The sequence below is a fragment of the Acomys minous genome (assembly GCF_964271855.1).
Source record: "Acomys minous genome assembly, chromosome: 8".
Lineage (NCBI taxonomy): Eukaryota > Metazoa > Chordata > Mammalia > Rodentia > Muridae > Acomys > Acomys minous.
The window spans coordinates 81,049,704-81,066,331 of NC_140489.1; the positions used below are offsets into that span (position 1 = coordinate 81,049,704).

The 16,628-nt window shown below is 41.4% G+C and overlaps 2 protein-coding genes across 6 annotated transcripts in view; one reads left to right on the forward strand and one right to left on the reverse strand.

Moving 5' to 3' along the window:
• Positions 1-1,926, reverse strand: part of COG5 (component of oligomeric golgi complex 5) — a 300,644-nt gene extending 298,718 nt beyond the window's left edge. For both annotated transcript variants that reach the window (XM_084791836.1, XM_084791834.1), the window contains exon 1: positions 1,775-1,926. In XM_084791836.1, coding sequence (XP_084647962.1) covers positions 1,775-1,868 — 94 coding nt within the window. In that variant the 5' untranslated portion in view covers positions 1,869-1,926. The remainder of the gene's footprint in view (positions 1-1,774) is intronic.
• DUS4L (dihydrouridine synthase 4 like) lies at positions 1,830-16,628 on the forward strand. 4 transcript variants are annotated; one of them, XM_084791854.1, is made up of 7 exons: positions 1,830-1,960; positions 4,421-4,557; positions 7,286-7,407; positions 9,929-10,046; positions 13,705-13,827; positions 14,466-14,692; positions 15,703-16,628. In XM_084791854.1, the coding sequence occupies exons 2-7, from the start codon at positions 4,442-4,444 to the stop codon at positions 15,948-15,950; spliced, it is 954 nt and encodes a 317-aa protein (XP_084647980.1). In that variant the 5' UTR covers positions 1,830-1,960; positions 4,421-4,441; the 3' UTR covers positions 15,951-16,628. The 4 variants fall into 4 exon arrangements, with proteins under 4 accessions (XP_084647980.1, XP_084647979.1, XP_084647978.1 ...); XM_084791853.1 differs by having other exon boundaries at positions 1,940-2,055; XM_084791852.1 differs by lacking the exon at positions 1,830-1,960 and adding an exon at positions 1,967-2,285.

The following is a 16,628-nucleotide window of genomic DNA, read 5'->3' on the forward strand; positions in this document are numbered from 1 at the left end:
ATGGATAAGAAAGTGTTCATCTAATTTACCTCCTGGGAACCTATGAGGACCTTAGCAAAGTGATTTTTAGTTATAGAATGGGAATGTTGGGTTCAAGACAGAAATAAATTACAGAGCAGAAGAGGAGGAACTGTCCTTAAGAGAGGCAGAGACTTGACTTGGTTGTGTTTGAAACTGTGGAAGAAAAAAAGCAAGCAAGCATAATCTTAAGTTCACTTAAAACTCAAGGGCTGGACAGCTATTAAAACTGCAGCTCACATCTGACAAATTCCAAGGGTTTGAAGGAAGAGGTTTTTAAAGGGTAAAGGTTGATTTAAATAATTACTGTCCAAAAACTAATTACAATTAACGGAATGTATCCTACCAAAACCTATACTTGTTGTTCAGAATGTGTCATCAAGGGACATCAACTGGGGCAGTCCTAGTCCCATTTCAAAACTCAGTACAGCTGGAGAAGCCTTACTTACACTCCCTATCGAAACGCTAACCCTTGGCTGTGTGCACAGCCATGCTGTACTCTTCCAAAACTATTACTGCAGCAGCAGCCACGTGGTGAGGTATTCGAGAACGGAAACTATACATATATTTCAGGATTTTGAAACTTGGTGAAATTTGAACTTCAATTAAGACACAAAGATAAGGTGCATCAGTCAGAAGCTCTAAGTATCCACCACAACCTAACTCAGAAAACATGACTAGTTTTGATAAAATATGTATCATGAAGACAAGTGATTGAGGCAATATAAAATATTCAACACTCAGGAGAAACACAGTAATTTAAAGTTTAGCTGGACCCTTTATAAACTACTCTTAAAGGAGTGTTCAATTGTTTTTTAAGTCTGTACCTATTGTATACAGAATACTGTTTGTAACTTTGTGGAATATAAAAGTTTATTTTTTCCGGCCCAGCTTGGTAGCCTAGGCTTTGACCCCAGCACTAGGGAGGCAGAGGCAAGAGGATCTTTGTGAGTTCAAAGCCAGACTGATCTACATAGTGAATTCCAGAACAGCCAGGGCTAAGTAGAGAGACCTTTTCTCAAAAGGGGGATGAGGGCATTGGGCAGAGTTCAACACGTCGGAAACAATTAAGGTGATTAAAGCTTTTAACAGGTGATAGACTGGAGTGAGTTGATCACCTTTCTTCTTTTCCTTAGTGGGCACTCCAGATTGAGCATTACTACAAATGAACTCATTTTTAGGCATACTACAGTAGTTATAGAAAGTTATATAGTTAACTTACTTGGGACAACTTCTCTCCAAACTACCTGATTTCATATTCGACACATATGGATAATAATTACACTGTAAGAGGCACCTGCATAGCCCAGGAATTGAATGCAGGTGTTTCCATCTCTACTTTTCGCGCCCCCACCCCCTATCCTTTTCCGTAAGCTGAGGCTCTTCACCTAGGTAGGGTCACATTGCTGGGCGGGGACAGTACACTCTTTGGTCAGGCACTGGGCAGGGACAGTGGCTGTCAGCCCCGACCACGGTGTGCAGGGTTCCGAACTACAGAGACACCCTGGGCGCGTCAGGGCCGAGTTGAAACTCAAGCAATTAGAAACCAGGTGTCCCCAAAACACCCACGGAAAAGAGAGAAACACTTTCCCGGTGAAACGCGCGGACCGGGACCGTCCCTGACGCCAGGGGGCCGGGCAGAGGGGAGTGGCCGCGTCCAGACCGGAAAACTTTGTGCAAAGCGACCGGCGGAGTCAGTCCTCGGCGCCCGCGCAATTCAGAGCGACCCTGGCCCGGCCACCGTCCGACGCCTTACCGTCCTGCAGGAGCTCCCGCACGGTCGCCGCCACTGCTGCGGAACCCGAAGCCCCACGGCCTGCCACCGACGTGGAGCTGTCTCCACCTTCCATGTTGGCAAGTGCCGGGATTGATGACGTCTTCCGATCGCCCCGCCTTCCGAGTGACGCGAAATCAAGGCGCCGCCCAGCCTAGCCTGCCAGGGGTGAGTTTGGAATGCTTGCGAGCAAGGAAAGGAAAGTTGCAGCCCGGGCCTTCTCCCATTCCTCTCGGGACGAAGCCGCCGTGCCTATCTCCAACGCAAGTATTGGGCCTGAGAACGCCGGCCTCCGGCGTGGGGAAGAAGGCTCCTGGGAGCTTCACGGCCCTCCTCGCCCAGCACGTGGGAGCTAAGGGCAGCTCAGCCTTACCTGTCCCACAGCTGGAGTGGCAAGCCCGGGAAGCAGGCAGGATAAGCGGGGGAAGAATAGTTGCCAAGCGCTGCCTTAAGTACCTTAGAATCCAAACGTTTAAATATTCCTAACTATTAGGTGAGCGGGTCGCTATATACACTGCGTTTTGCATCTCCTTATTATAGCCTATGAAGATTTTCTTTAATGTGTTTGACCTCAGTCATGATGCCAGAGGCAGCGAGCCTAGATTCACATTAGATTTCAGTATTAATATTATACAAAAGTAGTTTGTTGATAGTAATCATCAATGACGAATAGCATATGGAATACAGGATAAATTTCTTTCCTTAGCTTTATTTTTTACACTAAAGGATTTTAGTCTACATATTAATATGCGATAAGGTTTTGAACCCCTACTGTACATACCAGCATGAATATACAAACAATCCATCTATATCCTAAAAGAAATCCTAGGTGTAGAAGCATATTTGACCAAAATACCATGCCTGCTGCTACTCACTTTAAGCAGAATTATTCTGGTACTTTCAAGCATGGCTGCATGCTTTGGAGCACATTAAAACAAAACATTGATACCTTCATACCATAAGCCCAGAAAGCCATTTTGATCTTGGGTGTGGCTTAAGCATCTTGATTCTTAAAAGCTTCTAGGTCATCCTAATTTACTATCAAGATTGAAAGCTGTCAGCTTATTCAGCAGATACGTATTGAAAGAGGCTTTTTGCCGTTTAGTCTGACTACAAAAATGAGTAAGAACGAAATCATGCTATAGAAAGTCAGTAATGAGGGCTGGGGAGATGGCTCAGCCGTGAAAGGCTAGGCTCACAAGCAAAAACATAAGGTAGTCAGTAATGATATCGGTTCCACTTACCACCTCAAAGTGCGTGCCATTTCTGTACTGTTTAAGAGCCTTCCCCCCTTTGTAATAATCTCTCCCAGTGGTTTACTACAACTCCGTGTGTAGTCCTTGTAGCGCCACAGACCATCCCTAGGTCGGCTTATTTATCCTCCCCATTTCCTCTGTCACTTGAATGTGGGTGCTTCTCAATATTTCTTGCAAGCTATGCCTTCCTTAAGTAGATTGGCCTTTTGGTCATCCAGCTTTCTGCCAAAGGTTAAAGACTGAATTTTGAATAGTTAGCCTTTTATGGGGTTAGCATTTTATCTGGCTATAGATTACAGATTCAAAATCAGAATATAAAAACAACAATGAAGTAAAGAGTTTTTAAGTACAACATGGAAAATATTAAGCGATTTTATCACTTGTAGTTAGTGCACAGAAGTTATTTACAGTGCACTTACTTGGTGATAACTGAAAGTCTTCACTGGTAATACATTTAAAATTTTTTAACTAATAAACTTGTGTCTGCCTTCTGACTCACAAAAAAAAAAAAACTAGAATGGAAGTATCAAGATTTATTTCATTTTAGTGTATGTGTGTGTGTAGATGGATATATGCATGTGAGTACAAGTGCCCTCAGAGACCAGAGGTGTAGGATTCCCTCTGAAGCTGAACATACAAATGGCTGTGATCCTCCCAACCTGTGTGCTGGGAACTGAACTCAGGTCCTCTACAAGAACAGTATGTACTCTTAACCACTGAGCCATCTCTCCAGCCCCAAAATACCAGGTTATTTTGAAATACAAATGTTCTACTAATGCCACCTAACTTTCCTGAATGAAATATTTCAGATTGTCCATCATACACAGTATTGTATGAAAAGCAATTCAAGTCAGATTCCTTGGGTTTTTTTTTTTTCATGTAAATACATGAAATGGGAAAATAATATGAAGTTGGGCATGGAGGCACACCAGTGTAATCTCAGCGCCCTAGAGGCTGAGGCCAGAGAATCATCAGGTCCAAGCTAGCATGGGCTATATAGCAAGATCCTGTCTCAAAAAATAAGTAAAGATAATGAGCAAAAATCATAACATGATATACCCCAGAGGGTATACCCTGTGCAGGTTTCCACATTCATTGATTCTGTAAGTAGAGGCAGAATTTGGCAAGGTCCTCTTTTTTAATAAAGGGGAAAAAACAGGATAAATTTTGAGTATGCAAGCCTCATGAAAAAACATTGAAATTAATAGACTAATAGTTTTTTGGGGTTTTTTTTTCCAATACTGAAAATGAAACCCAGGGTTCGCCACATGCTAAGCAAGCACTTTACCATACAGCAGAGCATGTGACACACCCAATGATGGCATTTCAAGGAGTAAAATACATAATTTTGTTTGTGAACTGTCTTTTTCAGATTTGAAACCAACTTGCATACATGAGGAGTGACTTCATACCAACCACAATGTGTCAAGAAAGAAAAAAAGACCCAATAGAAATGTTTCATTCTGGTCAGCTGGTAAAAGTCTGTGCCCCAATGGTTCGGTATTCAAAGTAAGTATTGTTAAATGATTAGTCAGCCAATATTTAGTTTTCCTTATATGTACTAGTCTCCCCCATGCCCAGTACTATAATAGTCACTAAGCTGCATAGGCTGTTCAAACTCCTAGCTTTGGAATCATGATTCAGAACTGGTATGTTCAGTTGCTGGTTTGTTTTGTCATTTCCAGAGAGTCTTCTGTATCTCAGGCTACCTAAAACTTGCCATGTGGCCTGATCCTTCTGCCTCCGTATCCCAAGTGCTGGGAGTACAGGTATATGCCACTGTGACTAGCTTAGCGTCATGAATGTTAGGCAAGCTCTGTACCGAGCTACATGCCTAGCCTAGTATCTATAAAAATGGTAATATATTCGGATACAGTAGATACTAAATGGATATAAATGTACACTTGCAGGATTTTATGAGAATATGCATCTTGGGCTACAAATTGAAACCTTATCTCCAAAAGGGGGGGGGTGGGGCCCACACCAAATATAGTATTTCCCTCACGGTCATTTTTAACTGTACTAGGTCATGTGTCTATTGAGCGTTGAATGCCTAAGCTCTGGAACCATTAAACAATAATTCCTCATTCCTCACACCCCAAACCCCTAGTACCCATTATTTTGCATCCTTTTTCTATGAATTTGACTATTCTAGATGCTTCATGTAGCTGAAATTTGTCTTTTTGAGACTAGCGCTTGTTTGTTTGTTTGTCTTTCGAGACAGTGTTTCTGTGTGTGTAGCCTTGACTGTCCTGGACTCACTTTGTAGACCAGCCTGGCCTCAAACTCACAGCGATCTGCCTGCCTGTGCCTCCCGAGTGCTGAGAATAGCTTATTTCACTTAGCATTTTGATAAATATATACTTGAAGATTCATCCACATGTACCAGCCTTTCCGTCCTTATTTAAGAGTGGATAGGTAGTCCATTCAGTTACATAACTACATTTGTTTCTTTTTTCATTTGTTGGTAAACATTTGGATTGCTTCCACCTTTTGGCTATTTAAAATAGTGAACATGGGTGTTTAAATATCTCAGACCACTTCTAGGGATTTGATTTGAGTTTAGCATGCACTTTTATACTGAGCTTATGTCTTACAAATGTGTAGAGCTCACTTACCAATTATGGAGTTCTATAAATTTCTTGGGATTGTTTGCATAAACAATTATGTCATCTATAAAACTTGACAATTCTCATTCAAAGATTTCATTCTTCTCATTCAAAGATTTCAATTACTTTTTCATGTTTGACATGCCCACTGTGTTGAAAAGGGGGGAGCAAATGACATGTGCTTTCTTTTTTCTTTTCTTTATTATTCAAGATAGGGTTTTCTGTGTAGACCCTGCTGCCCTGGAATTCACTCTGTAGAGCAGATTGGCCTTGAACTCAAGAGATCTGCCTGCTTGTGCCTCCCAATTGCCAGGATTAAAATTGTGCACCACTACCACCAGCCCTCAGGTGATTTCTTATGAAGGGTCTTCATCAAATGAAGGAAGCTCCCTACAAGTCTGGTTTTCTGGATTTTGTTTTTGTTTTTGGTTTTTTGTTTTTGTTTTGTTTTTTTAATATTGTATAAGGATATTCTGTCTAATGCTATTTCTATATCAATTGATTCAACCATCACTTTTAAATTCACTAGCCTCTTCTTTTGTATGTAATAGATTGTACTGACTGCTAAAGTATATTAGAACTTATAATACAATCAGCTTTCCAGACACTGTGCCATCAAAGAGAAAAGAAAGGCATCACCTCATCCCGATCAGCATTCCATCTTGATTCTAGCTCGGCTTCCGTTTACATCAGGGAGATAAGGAGTTCCTAGTTAGTGTGGGCAGAAGTGAGCATTCCGCTTCTCTTCCGTACTGGTGGCCTCATGAACTGCAGAGTAGTACTGCAGTCCTGGCTTCCCACTAGGCGTCCTTGTACATTTACAACACATGCAGCAAGGAAGGAAAAGGCGCCCTGTTACTTTGTATTACCATACACATGGATGTGTACATTCTACACATGATCGCCACTGAGAGCAGTGGAGAAGGTAGTCTCAGTAGCCATTGAGAATCAAGGCTCGAGGCACACGCCTTTAATCCCAGCACTTGGGAGGCAGAGCCAGGCGGATCTCTGAGTTCGAGGCCAGCCTAGTTACAAAGTTAGTCCAAGGCTATTACACAGAGAAACCCTGTCTCAACAAAATGAAGGCTCCACATACCTCCAAGGCCTAATTGAACACTTCTCTTTTTCTGATCCTTTATAAGGGAGATTTATGTAAGGCCTTTTTTGTCTTTGCTCACTGCTGATTCCAGGTGGCCAACTACTTCCACTTCAAGTCTGGGGTATTCAAAGCAAAAAGAAAAACTCATGGACTTATGGTGCTTTAGTCTCTTGGGATGCAGGGTCACTAGCATCCCCTTCCTCTCTCTTTTGGGATTTTGTTATGATTGTTTATGAAAGGTATTGCCATCTTAGCCTGGTGTGGTGGCCTGTGTTCTAGGGTTCAGGAGGCAGAGCCAAGCAGATCTCTGAGTTCCAGGCCAGCCTGAGTATGTGGTAAAACCCTGTCTCAAAAACATAAGTACCAAGGATTTTACTCATACTTAGCAGGTAGGATAAGTGAAAGTACATCTCCTTCAGCCAAGCAAAAATTCCTCTAATAAATACGTAATAATTATCTAAATTGAACTTGCAAATGCATATGCTTCAGTTATTTCTAAATTCATGATTACAGTTTTATATGCTCACAGGTTGGCTTTTAGAACATTAGTAAGAAAATACTCTTGTGATCTGTGTTACACACCAATGATAGTTGCTGCTGATTTTGTCAGATCTGTAAAAGCCAGAGACAGTGAATTTACTACAAACCAAGGTATGTAAAAACTACAGTCTGCTGACTTTGTAAAAATAAAAATTATCATTATTATTAAAATTGTTATAAGCTATTTTAAGTGTCTTTAGTAATTTAAAAATCAATATGGAATGTTTACCATGTCAGTGATCTATCAAAATGTAAAGTCGGCCATTCTTAAGGCCACCAGCTTCAATAGAATAAGTTCCTGTCTGGTGTCTGTCATCTTTTCTCATTCACATTGTCCTCTACAGCTCAAATGACTTGTTTATGGTGCAGATTTGATCATGTCTGTTCCCTGCTCACAATCTTCCTATAACTCCCTCTGCCTAAAATATGGCTTCAATAAGATTCCCAGACCAGAAGTAACTTCATTATTGGAAACTTGTTGGAAATGAATGTTTCCAGGCTCCCCTTTAGGCCTGTTGCCTTAGAAACTCTATGTTTTGAAAAGCCATCCAAGTGCTCTAATCTTGCTAACAGTTGAGAATCCCAGTCTGGAGGCTAGAGTCCGCACCTGAGGGAAACGAGCAAAGTCCTTCATGATCCAGCCGTTGAACAGCTGCAGCCTCAGAACTTTGAGCATGTCTTGTTCTTAACCCCCCTACCTAGACTATTGTTCCCAGTCATGCCTGTCACACACACACACACACACACACACACACACACACACACACACACACTATAGATGGATGGATCACACACTCGCTCACCCTCTATCTATCTCTCTCATACACTCTCTCACTCTCATCTCTCTATCTCTCTCAAACACATAAACACACACATACCTCTGGAAAACTGCAGTTCATGGCTCCTAATCCAGCATTCAGAACCTGTAACTAAGGAACATTTCTTGGTCACTGTACACTCATCTCTTTGCTCAAAAGCATAGGCTCCTTTATTATCCTTAATCCCACTATATTATTGTTTTCTTTTTACGTGCCCATTTCTCCCACTAAATTATAGGTTCCAAGAAGGCATGAGCCTTGTATGCTTAGCTGCTAATGGTTTTGAAAATATATGAGATCGATAAGTGGTTGTTAAAGTAGAACTCTATAACTAAGATACTAACAGGGATATGCCCCCTGCTTGCCAATGGAGGGGGAAAAGATGCTCTTTCTCATTAGCTCCCAAGCTGGAGAATTGCTGTAGAAATCTATAATCAGTGCAAAAAAGAGGTAATGTCCAGAAATGTGCCTTTTATAAACATCCAGTGAATTTTATAGGAAATCTTTTAAAAAAAAAAAAAAAGATAGTCTTTGAAATGTTAAAATGCATCTTTCCAGAATTTAACACTATCCAAAGATGAGAAAAATATGTTCTTTAAGACCAAGGAAAGCCGATACATTTGGTTGTCTACATAAGCATAGAAATGTACTTTATGAACACATGGTACACAATAAGGCCAATCTCATTCTTTAAAATTAAAAAAAAAACATTATAAATAAATGACAAAAACAAAAACAGTGGGGTGTGGTAGAAAATACCTTTAACCCCAACACTTGGGGTGCAGGGCCAGGCAGGGCTTTGGAGTCTGAAGCCAACCTGGTCTACGTAATGAGATCCAGGCCAGCGAGGGCTAAACAGTGAGACCCTATCTCGAAGGAAGAAAGGAAGGAAGGAAGGAAGGAAGGAAGAAGCCATTAAAAATAGAAAAGTGTGGGAAATACAAATAAAGATGCACAGAGATTGTGTATTTAGTGTAGGTGAGTTGAATGGAAACAGTGACCCTTCATGTTGCATGTTAATGAGCATCTGCAAACTCTTAGAAGGTAACTTAGAAGTATCCATGTTAAAGACCAGGCAGTGTTACATGTTTATTCAACAGTTCTAAGCATGGATGCAGTTTAGACAGCAATATGTAGAGCATCCATATAGGAGTATGTGCCACTAAGTAAAAGAAAACACATGTGAGTACACTTTCCACATATGTGAAGAAGAAGGCATAGCTGTATGTTTAGAGTGCTCATGTTCACTTCCATGTCACAGGTACACATAGACCATCCTTCTGGAATACACCACTAATCCCACCCTTAAGAAAGGGGGTCTTGGGGCTGGAGAGATGGCTCAGAGGTTAAGAGTACTGTCTGCTCTTCGAAAGGTCCTGAGTTCAATTCCCAACAACCACATGATGGCTCATAACCATCTATAATGAGATCTGGTGCCCTCCTCTGGCCTGCAGGCATACATGCTGACAGAGTGCTGCATATTAAAAAAAAAGGGGGGGGGGCGGTTCTTCAGGGCTACACAGAGAAACCCTGTCTCAAAAAACCAGAGAGAGAAAAAGAGAGGCCCATTATGGTGCCCGCCTTTAATCCCAGCACTCAGGAGGCAGAGGCAGGTGGATCTCTGTGAGTTCAAGGCCAGCCTGGTCAGTCAAGGGTACACTGAGAAACTGTCTCAAAAAAGAAAAAGAGGGGGTGTCTGTTTGTTAGCAGTGCTGTACTGCTTTTCATTTTGTAAATTTTGTACTTTTTTATTTTGGTTGTGTGACTGTTTCTTTTCCGTGAATTTTAATGTTGGGCTGTCTTTTTTTAAACAGGTGATTGCCCGTTGATTGTTCAGTTTGCTGCTAATGATGCAAGACTTTTATCTGATGCTGCTTTTATAGTCTGCCCCTACGCCAATGGAATAGATATTAACTGTGGTTGCCCTCAGAGGTAAAGGTCAAAGAAATTAGAATGGTTTTCAAAGAGATTAGAAGAAAAAAATATGATGGGAACATGGTAAAATACCTTTCTAGTGTTACAAAAGTCAAAAAGGGCAACCTGAGTTCCATCTCTAAGCCCACATGATGGAAAGAGAGAACCAGCCCCACACAGTTGTCTTCAGACCTCTACACGCACACTACACAAACACACACACACACACACACACACACACACACACACACACACACACACACACACCACACATACATTAACAATAATTAATCAAACTCCAAAGGGAAGACAGGTTAAAGCACTATGGTTCTAAGCAAGAATTTTAAAAGGTTACTCAGGAACATAACTTCAAATGTCTTTTATGATGTCTCAAATGACTTATAGATTTGATTATTTTCTTCTTTTCATCATCACTAGCTATCATTTGTTTTGTTTTGGGGTTTATTTGTTTGTTTGTTTTGGTGGGGGCTCAGTTGTAATAAAAGCAGCTTGGGCAGGAAAGGGTTCCTTTCTGCTTGCAACCCCTAAGTTACACTACAACACTGCGAGAAGACAAGACAGGGACTGAAGCAAAGACCATGGTTAACGCTGCTTACCAGCTGCTTTCTGCCTTGAACTAGTTAGCTTTCTATTGCCATGACAAAACACCATGACCAAGGCAATTTGTAAAAGAAAGACTGTATTAGAGATTTACAGCTAGAAGCATGGCAGCAGACCGGGAGGCGTAGCACTGAAGAAGGAGCTGAGAGCTCACATCTTAAGATACAACCATGAGACAAAGAGAACTAGCTGAGAATGGTATGGGCTTCTGAAAGCTTAAAGCCTACCACCAATGCCACACCTCCTAACCCTTCCCAGATAGTTCCATCAACTAGGGAACCAAGCACTCGAGTGTGTAAACAAATGGGGCCATTCTTCTTTAAGCCACCACATTCCACTCCCTTCCTACCCCCACCCCCATGTACCCACAGGCTTATATCCATACCATAATACAAAATGCATTTAGTCCAACTTCAAACATTCCCATAGTCTTTCACAGTCTCAGCACTGTTTAAAAGTTAAAATTCTGTTCAGAGACTAAAGCAATCTCTTCATTGTGACTTCCTATTAAAGTCATATAGCAAATTGCATACTTCAAACATACAGTGGCACAAAATATGCATTGTCATTTTTAAAGGGAGGAAAGGGATCATAATGAAGAAATACTGGGCCAAAGCAGACTGAAACACAGATGAGCAAACTCCAAAATTCTATAGCTCTATGTGCAGTATCAAAGGGCTTAGCTGGCTCCTTTCCAGCTTTGCTGACTAGAGTGCTCGTCTCTCTCTTGTGCTCCTTCCACTCCTTGCATGCAGCTCTGGCTGGCAGGTATCCTGTGGCTCTGGTGTCTTCAACCCAACCCAGACTTCATTTTTTTTTTCCAAGATGGGGTTTCTCTGTGTAGCCTTGGCTTCCTGGACTGGCTTTGTAGACCAGGATGGCAGAGATCTGCCTGCCTCTGTTCCCTGAGTGCTGGCTTTACAGGCATGCGCCACCTTGCCTGCCTCAGACTTCATTTTTACAACTTCACACAATGGCCTTTCGGAGCCTCCTTGGAAGGGCTCCCCGGCCACAGACTTTCCCTCAGCAGCTCTCCTTACCTACAGAGGAAGGTTTCCACAATACCCTTTCTCTGATAATCACGTGGCTGAAGCTGCCAAGTTCAGTGGCCTTCTTGGCATGAAATCTGGCTCTCTTCTTGAAGTATATTTGCATAATCTTTGAACCCCAGTTGTTTTTTAGGTACAGAAATTTCCTTAGGCCTTTTCCTTTCATAAGTTGGAGGATTAGCTGGGTGGGGTCTTCCACTGAGGACCATCTCCTTGTTCCATCTCCTTATCTCTTGTAAGCACAAGCCTTGGCTCCAACATTGAATTCCTTTTCTCCCAAAAATGTACATTCTGCATTTCTTTTTGCCCTGCTTCCTCTTTTTCATTGTAGATCTGCCTGAGAGTTATCTGATGACTAAAGCTGTATTGAAATCTCCTCTGCCCAAGCTTAGCCTCAGGCAGATTACTAGGACAAAGGCAAAAAGCAGCCACGTTTTATGCTGAAATATCACAAGGATGGTCTCTGGGCCAGTTGCTAATATTGTTCCCTTCTGAAACCTCTTGGCCTCTGTGATCCACGTTGCTCTCAGAACTACTTTCTTCCAAGTTCCTACTAGGATGGCCTGTTAAGCTCCACATACAGCAGCACTCTGCCACCTTTCTAGCCTAGTCTTTCACATTCCTCCAACTAACAGCGCCATCAGCCCTTTCGCTGCAGTACCCCATTTCTGGTACCAACTTCTGTTTTAGTTACTTCTCTATTTCTGTGACAAAACACCATGACCAAGGCAACATATAAAAGAGTTGTTGAAGGTTTACAATTTCAGCAGATGAGTCCATGACCACCATGGCTGGGAGCATGGCTCCAAACAGGCAAGCATGGTGCTGGAGCAGTAGCTGAGAGCTGACCTCTGATCCAGCAGACACGGCAGAAAGAGTGGACTGGAAACCTCAAAGCCCACTGCCAGTGACATGCCTCCTCCAACAAGGCCACAGCTCCTAATCCTTCCCAAACAATGCCACCAACTGGGGAACCAAGCATTCAAATATATGAGCCTATGGGGGTCATTCTCACTCAAACCACCATTCTCAACATGATTTTTTATACAACTCAGGATACCTACCTCGCCAGGGGTAGCACAGCACACAGTAGGCTGGGCCATTGTACATCAAACACTGAACAAGAAAATGTACCACAAAGATGCCCATGGACCAATCTGATGAAGACATTTTTCTTAGTTGAGGTTCTCTGTTCCCAGATGAGTAGTTTCTGTCAAGTTAATATAACTAACCCATATATAACTAGTTCTTTGAGAATCTAATGTTTACAGCAACCTCAGAAGTGTATTTTATTGCCATGTCAGTCATGTCTCTAAAAGCTGATTTTAATTAGCTTACTATATAGTGACCTTGCTGTATCACAGCTACTTGATTGGGTCTAAGTAACTGAGTCAGAATGTGATGTACTTAGTAAACTACTCTGCTGGCACTACTCGGTTATCTGCCAATAGCCAGAATATGCCCAAATCAAGGATAAATCAAGGTTTCAAGTGTAACATAAGCCAAATCAGATTAGACATTTGTAGACTCATTAGGAGAATTAGATAAGCTGTTTCGTGCTGTTGGAATGCTGAGAACCAAAAATATCTTTCTATTCTTGAGACTGATAAAACCTCTTGTTATGCACAATAAACATCAAATTTGGAATTTTAAAAATTTGAAGTAATTGGAGCTAATATGAACACCTAAATCTGTTTTGCTTGAATGAGTCCTAATTTAATACTCTCACTTAGCTAGTGAAAAACCATTTCCCAGTACTTTTTGGTCTAGGCAAGTATTTTTGTTGTTGTTGTTCTCATGAAACGATTTAGAAATGTTGATCTATGAGTTTTATTTAGTTCCACATTCTACCCAACTAAGCTAACCAACCAGCCAGCTGTAGACCTATGAATTATAAACATCTGCTTCATGCCAGATCACCAGATAGAGGAGAGACTAACACAGTGTGTTTAGAATTTTACCTTCCCTTCCATTTGTTTACACTCTGCCTGTTGTGCTTCATCGAGGTGGGCAATGGCAGATGGGTACGGAGCTTGCTTAATAAACAAGCCGGAGCTTGTCCGCGATATGGTGAAACAAGTGAGAAGCCAAGTGGAGAATCCTAGATTTTCAGTTTCAATTAAAATAAGGTAATCACAGTATTTCAATCTACTGACAAGTTAATATATTACTTGGACAATTTAAAAATATCCCTATTGTCTAGTGATGTGGAGGTATCTATCATAAATAAATTAGAAGCTGGTATGTGGAAATACTGAAAAATGTTTGTCTAACAAATAAACATAAGTCTCATTCTTACATTATAACCCTGATAAACAATGTCCTCTTTTTATTTCTTACAAAAAGCAAAACATTTCTAATTAAAAGATTTGGGCAAACCCTCAACTTTCTCCAGATGCTATTTAGCTGATGCTAAAAACCATCCCTCTTAATGAGAAAACAGGAAAGCTATTTGCACTAAAATTTAACAATTAAAAGAAAAGGAACCAAGATTCCAATTTAGGGGGCATGCACCCCATATATTAGGATAACCTTTGTTTATCTATGGCAGTATGCTGATGACTCTTAAAGTCTCAAAGCCAAAAAGGAAAAGCAGTGGGAGGGGAAGACATTTGTCACCATATTGTTTCCAAAAGTCCTGAATGGGAACCAGTCACTGAACAAAATCTTATTAATCGTGGCATGAAGTGATAATACAATATAACAGATGAGTTAGTTTAGCATTAAAATCTGTATTCTATTAACAGCTGCAATATTGAAATTATAGGATCCATGATGACCTGACAAGAACCATAGATCTTTGCCGAAAGGCAGAGGCAACAGGAGTGTCCTGGATTACAGTTCATGGAAGAACAGTTGAAGAAAGACACCAACCAGTCCACTATGATGCCATTAAAATGATAAAGGAAAATGTGTCTATACCCATAGTTGCTAATGGAGACGTAAGAAGCTTGAAAGAAGCAGAAAATGTGTGGCAGATGACTGGGACAGATGGTAAGAAATAAACACTGGAATTTTTTTTTTATCATTTAATAAGGATGAAAAAATGAGGATGAGGAAGTAATTTGATTTTGTGTTTAACACTGAACCATATTATTATAATGCTGTCAGCTCTTCTCCTTAGAAACAATAGATTATTTTAGAAGCAATGGCAGGATTTTGCTGCCACTGTCATATCTATTGACCAACAAATCACCTACAGAGGCCTATGTTTTGTTTTGTTTTATCTTTAAAAAGCACTTAGAACACCAGAATAGAGGTGAGTTCGTGAACTTGGGTGGGCACAGGAGCTCCAGAATTGCCATGTAGTACACCCCTTCCGTATTAACCAACCAACACTGTAGTAACTGATGCTAGGTGGAAGTAAATAGATTGAACTCTAAGCAGGCTGATTTATGACACCCTAGATATCTCCTCAAGAAACAACAAAGTGCCAGGCTGCAGTGGCACACACCTTTAATCCCAGCACTTGGGAGGCAGAGGCAGGCCAATCTCTGTGAGTTCAAGGCCAACCTGGTCCACAGAGGGAGTTCGGGACAACCAGAGCTGTTACACAGAGAAACCCTGTCTCAAAAGAAAAAAAAGAAAAAAAAAGAAACAAACAGCAAAGCCAGTTAACTAATATCAATGTCCTTTAAAAACTGGTATAAGGCTGGGCAGTGGTGGTGCACGCCTTTAACCCCAGCACTCAGGGTGGCAGAGTCAGGCTGATCTCTGACTTCAAGGCCAACCTAGGCTACAGAGTGAGTTCCAGGACAGCCAAAGCTACACAGAGAAACTCTGTGTCCAAAAGAAGAGAAAGAAAGAAAGAGTAGATGTATAAAGACAATTTGTTTATCCGTGGCACCAGAGTCAATTTATTTCTTATTGTATTACATTAATGTGTAACAGTATTCTGAAATCTTGAAATAATACTCTTTGAAAATAATACTTTCGCATTAAATTTGAAGTAATAACCATGGATTCTTAGTTTACGGACAGATACGTTGTGCTTTAATTTGCAGGTGTGATGGTTGCAAGGGGACTTCTAGCAAACCCAGCTATGTTTGCTGGATATGAAGAGACGCCGCTGAAGTGTGTCTGGGACTGGGTTGACATCGCCCTTGAACTTGGAACTCCTTTCATGTGTTTCCATCAACATCTAATGTACATGATGGAAAAGATAACATCAAAGCAGGAAAAAAAGGTCTTTAATGCTCTGTCAAGTACATCAGCGGTCCTGGACTACCTCACAGACCATTATGGTGTCTGACTCTGTGTTCAGTCATCCTAGCATGTACTTGCACCACCTACAAAGAGCCCTCCTGTTCTTCTCAGTCTGTGGCTTCTACCTTGAGTACAACAACAATCGCTGGAGCCAGACATGGCGGCACGTGCCTTTAATCCAGGCACTCAGAAAGCTGAAGGAAGAAGTTGAGAAATTCTAAGCCAGCAAGACTCTCTCTCAAGAAACAAATGGAAGTTTTTCATAATTTTAAAAACTCAGCCCTGAGGCTGGAACGATTTGGTGGTTAAGAGCACTGGCTGCTCTTCCAGAGGCCCTGCAGCCAGTTTCCGGCTCCCAAGTGGCCACTCACAACTGTCTGTAGCTCCAGGTTCAGGGGATCCAACACCCTCCTCAGGCCGCCTCAGGCACCAGCCAAGCACATGGTGTACAGACAAACATGCAGGCCAAACACTCAGACACATAAAACGGGGAAGGAAAAACAATCAGCCCATACTCCTTCCTCATGGGTTCCGGTTCAGTCGATCTTGAGTGAACCCAGAAGTTTTAAAGAATCCAGGAATTTATTTCAAACATCCAATAGTCCCAGATCGAATATTGAAAAACTTTGCTTCTAATCATTATGGATGTAGTGGGTGGGTGTGTAACTTTTACCAATGGTATTCTGTTTTTAATTTCTTTAGTAAAATGTTTTAATATCAAGAA

Excerpts from the sequence above, each read along its gene's own strand:
- DUS4L (XM_084791854.1), top strand. The coding sequence starts at position 4,442 with ATGAGGAGTGACTTCATACCAACCACAATGTGTCAAGAAAGAAAAAAA. Across the intron at positions 4,558-7,285 it reads CCAATGGTTCGGTATTCAAA|GTTGGCTTTTAGAACATTAG; the intron begins GTAAGTATTGTT and ends ATATGCTCACAG. Across the intron at positions 13,828-14,465 it reads TCAGTTTCAATTAAAATAAG|GATCCATGATGACCTGACAA; the intron begins GTAATCACAGTA and ends TTGAAATTATAG.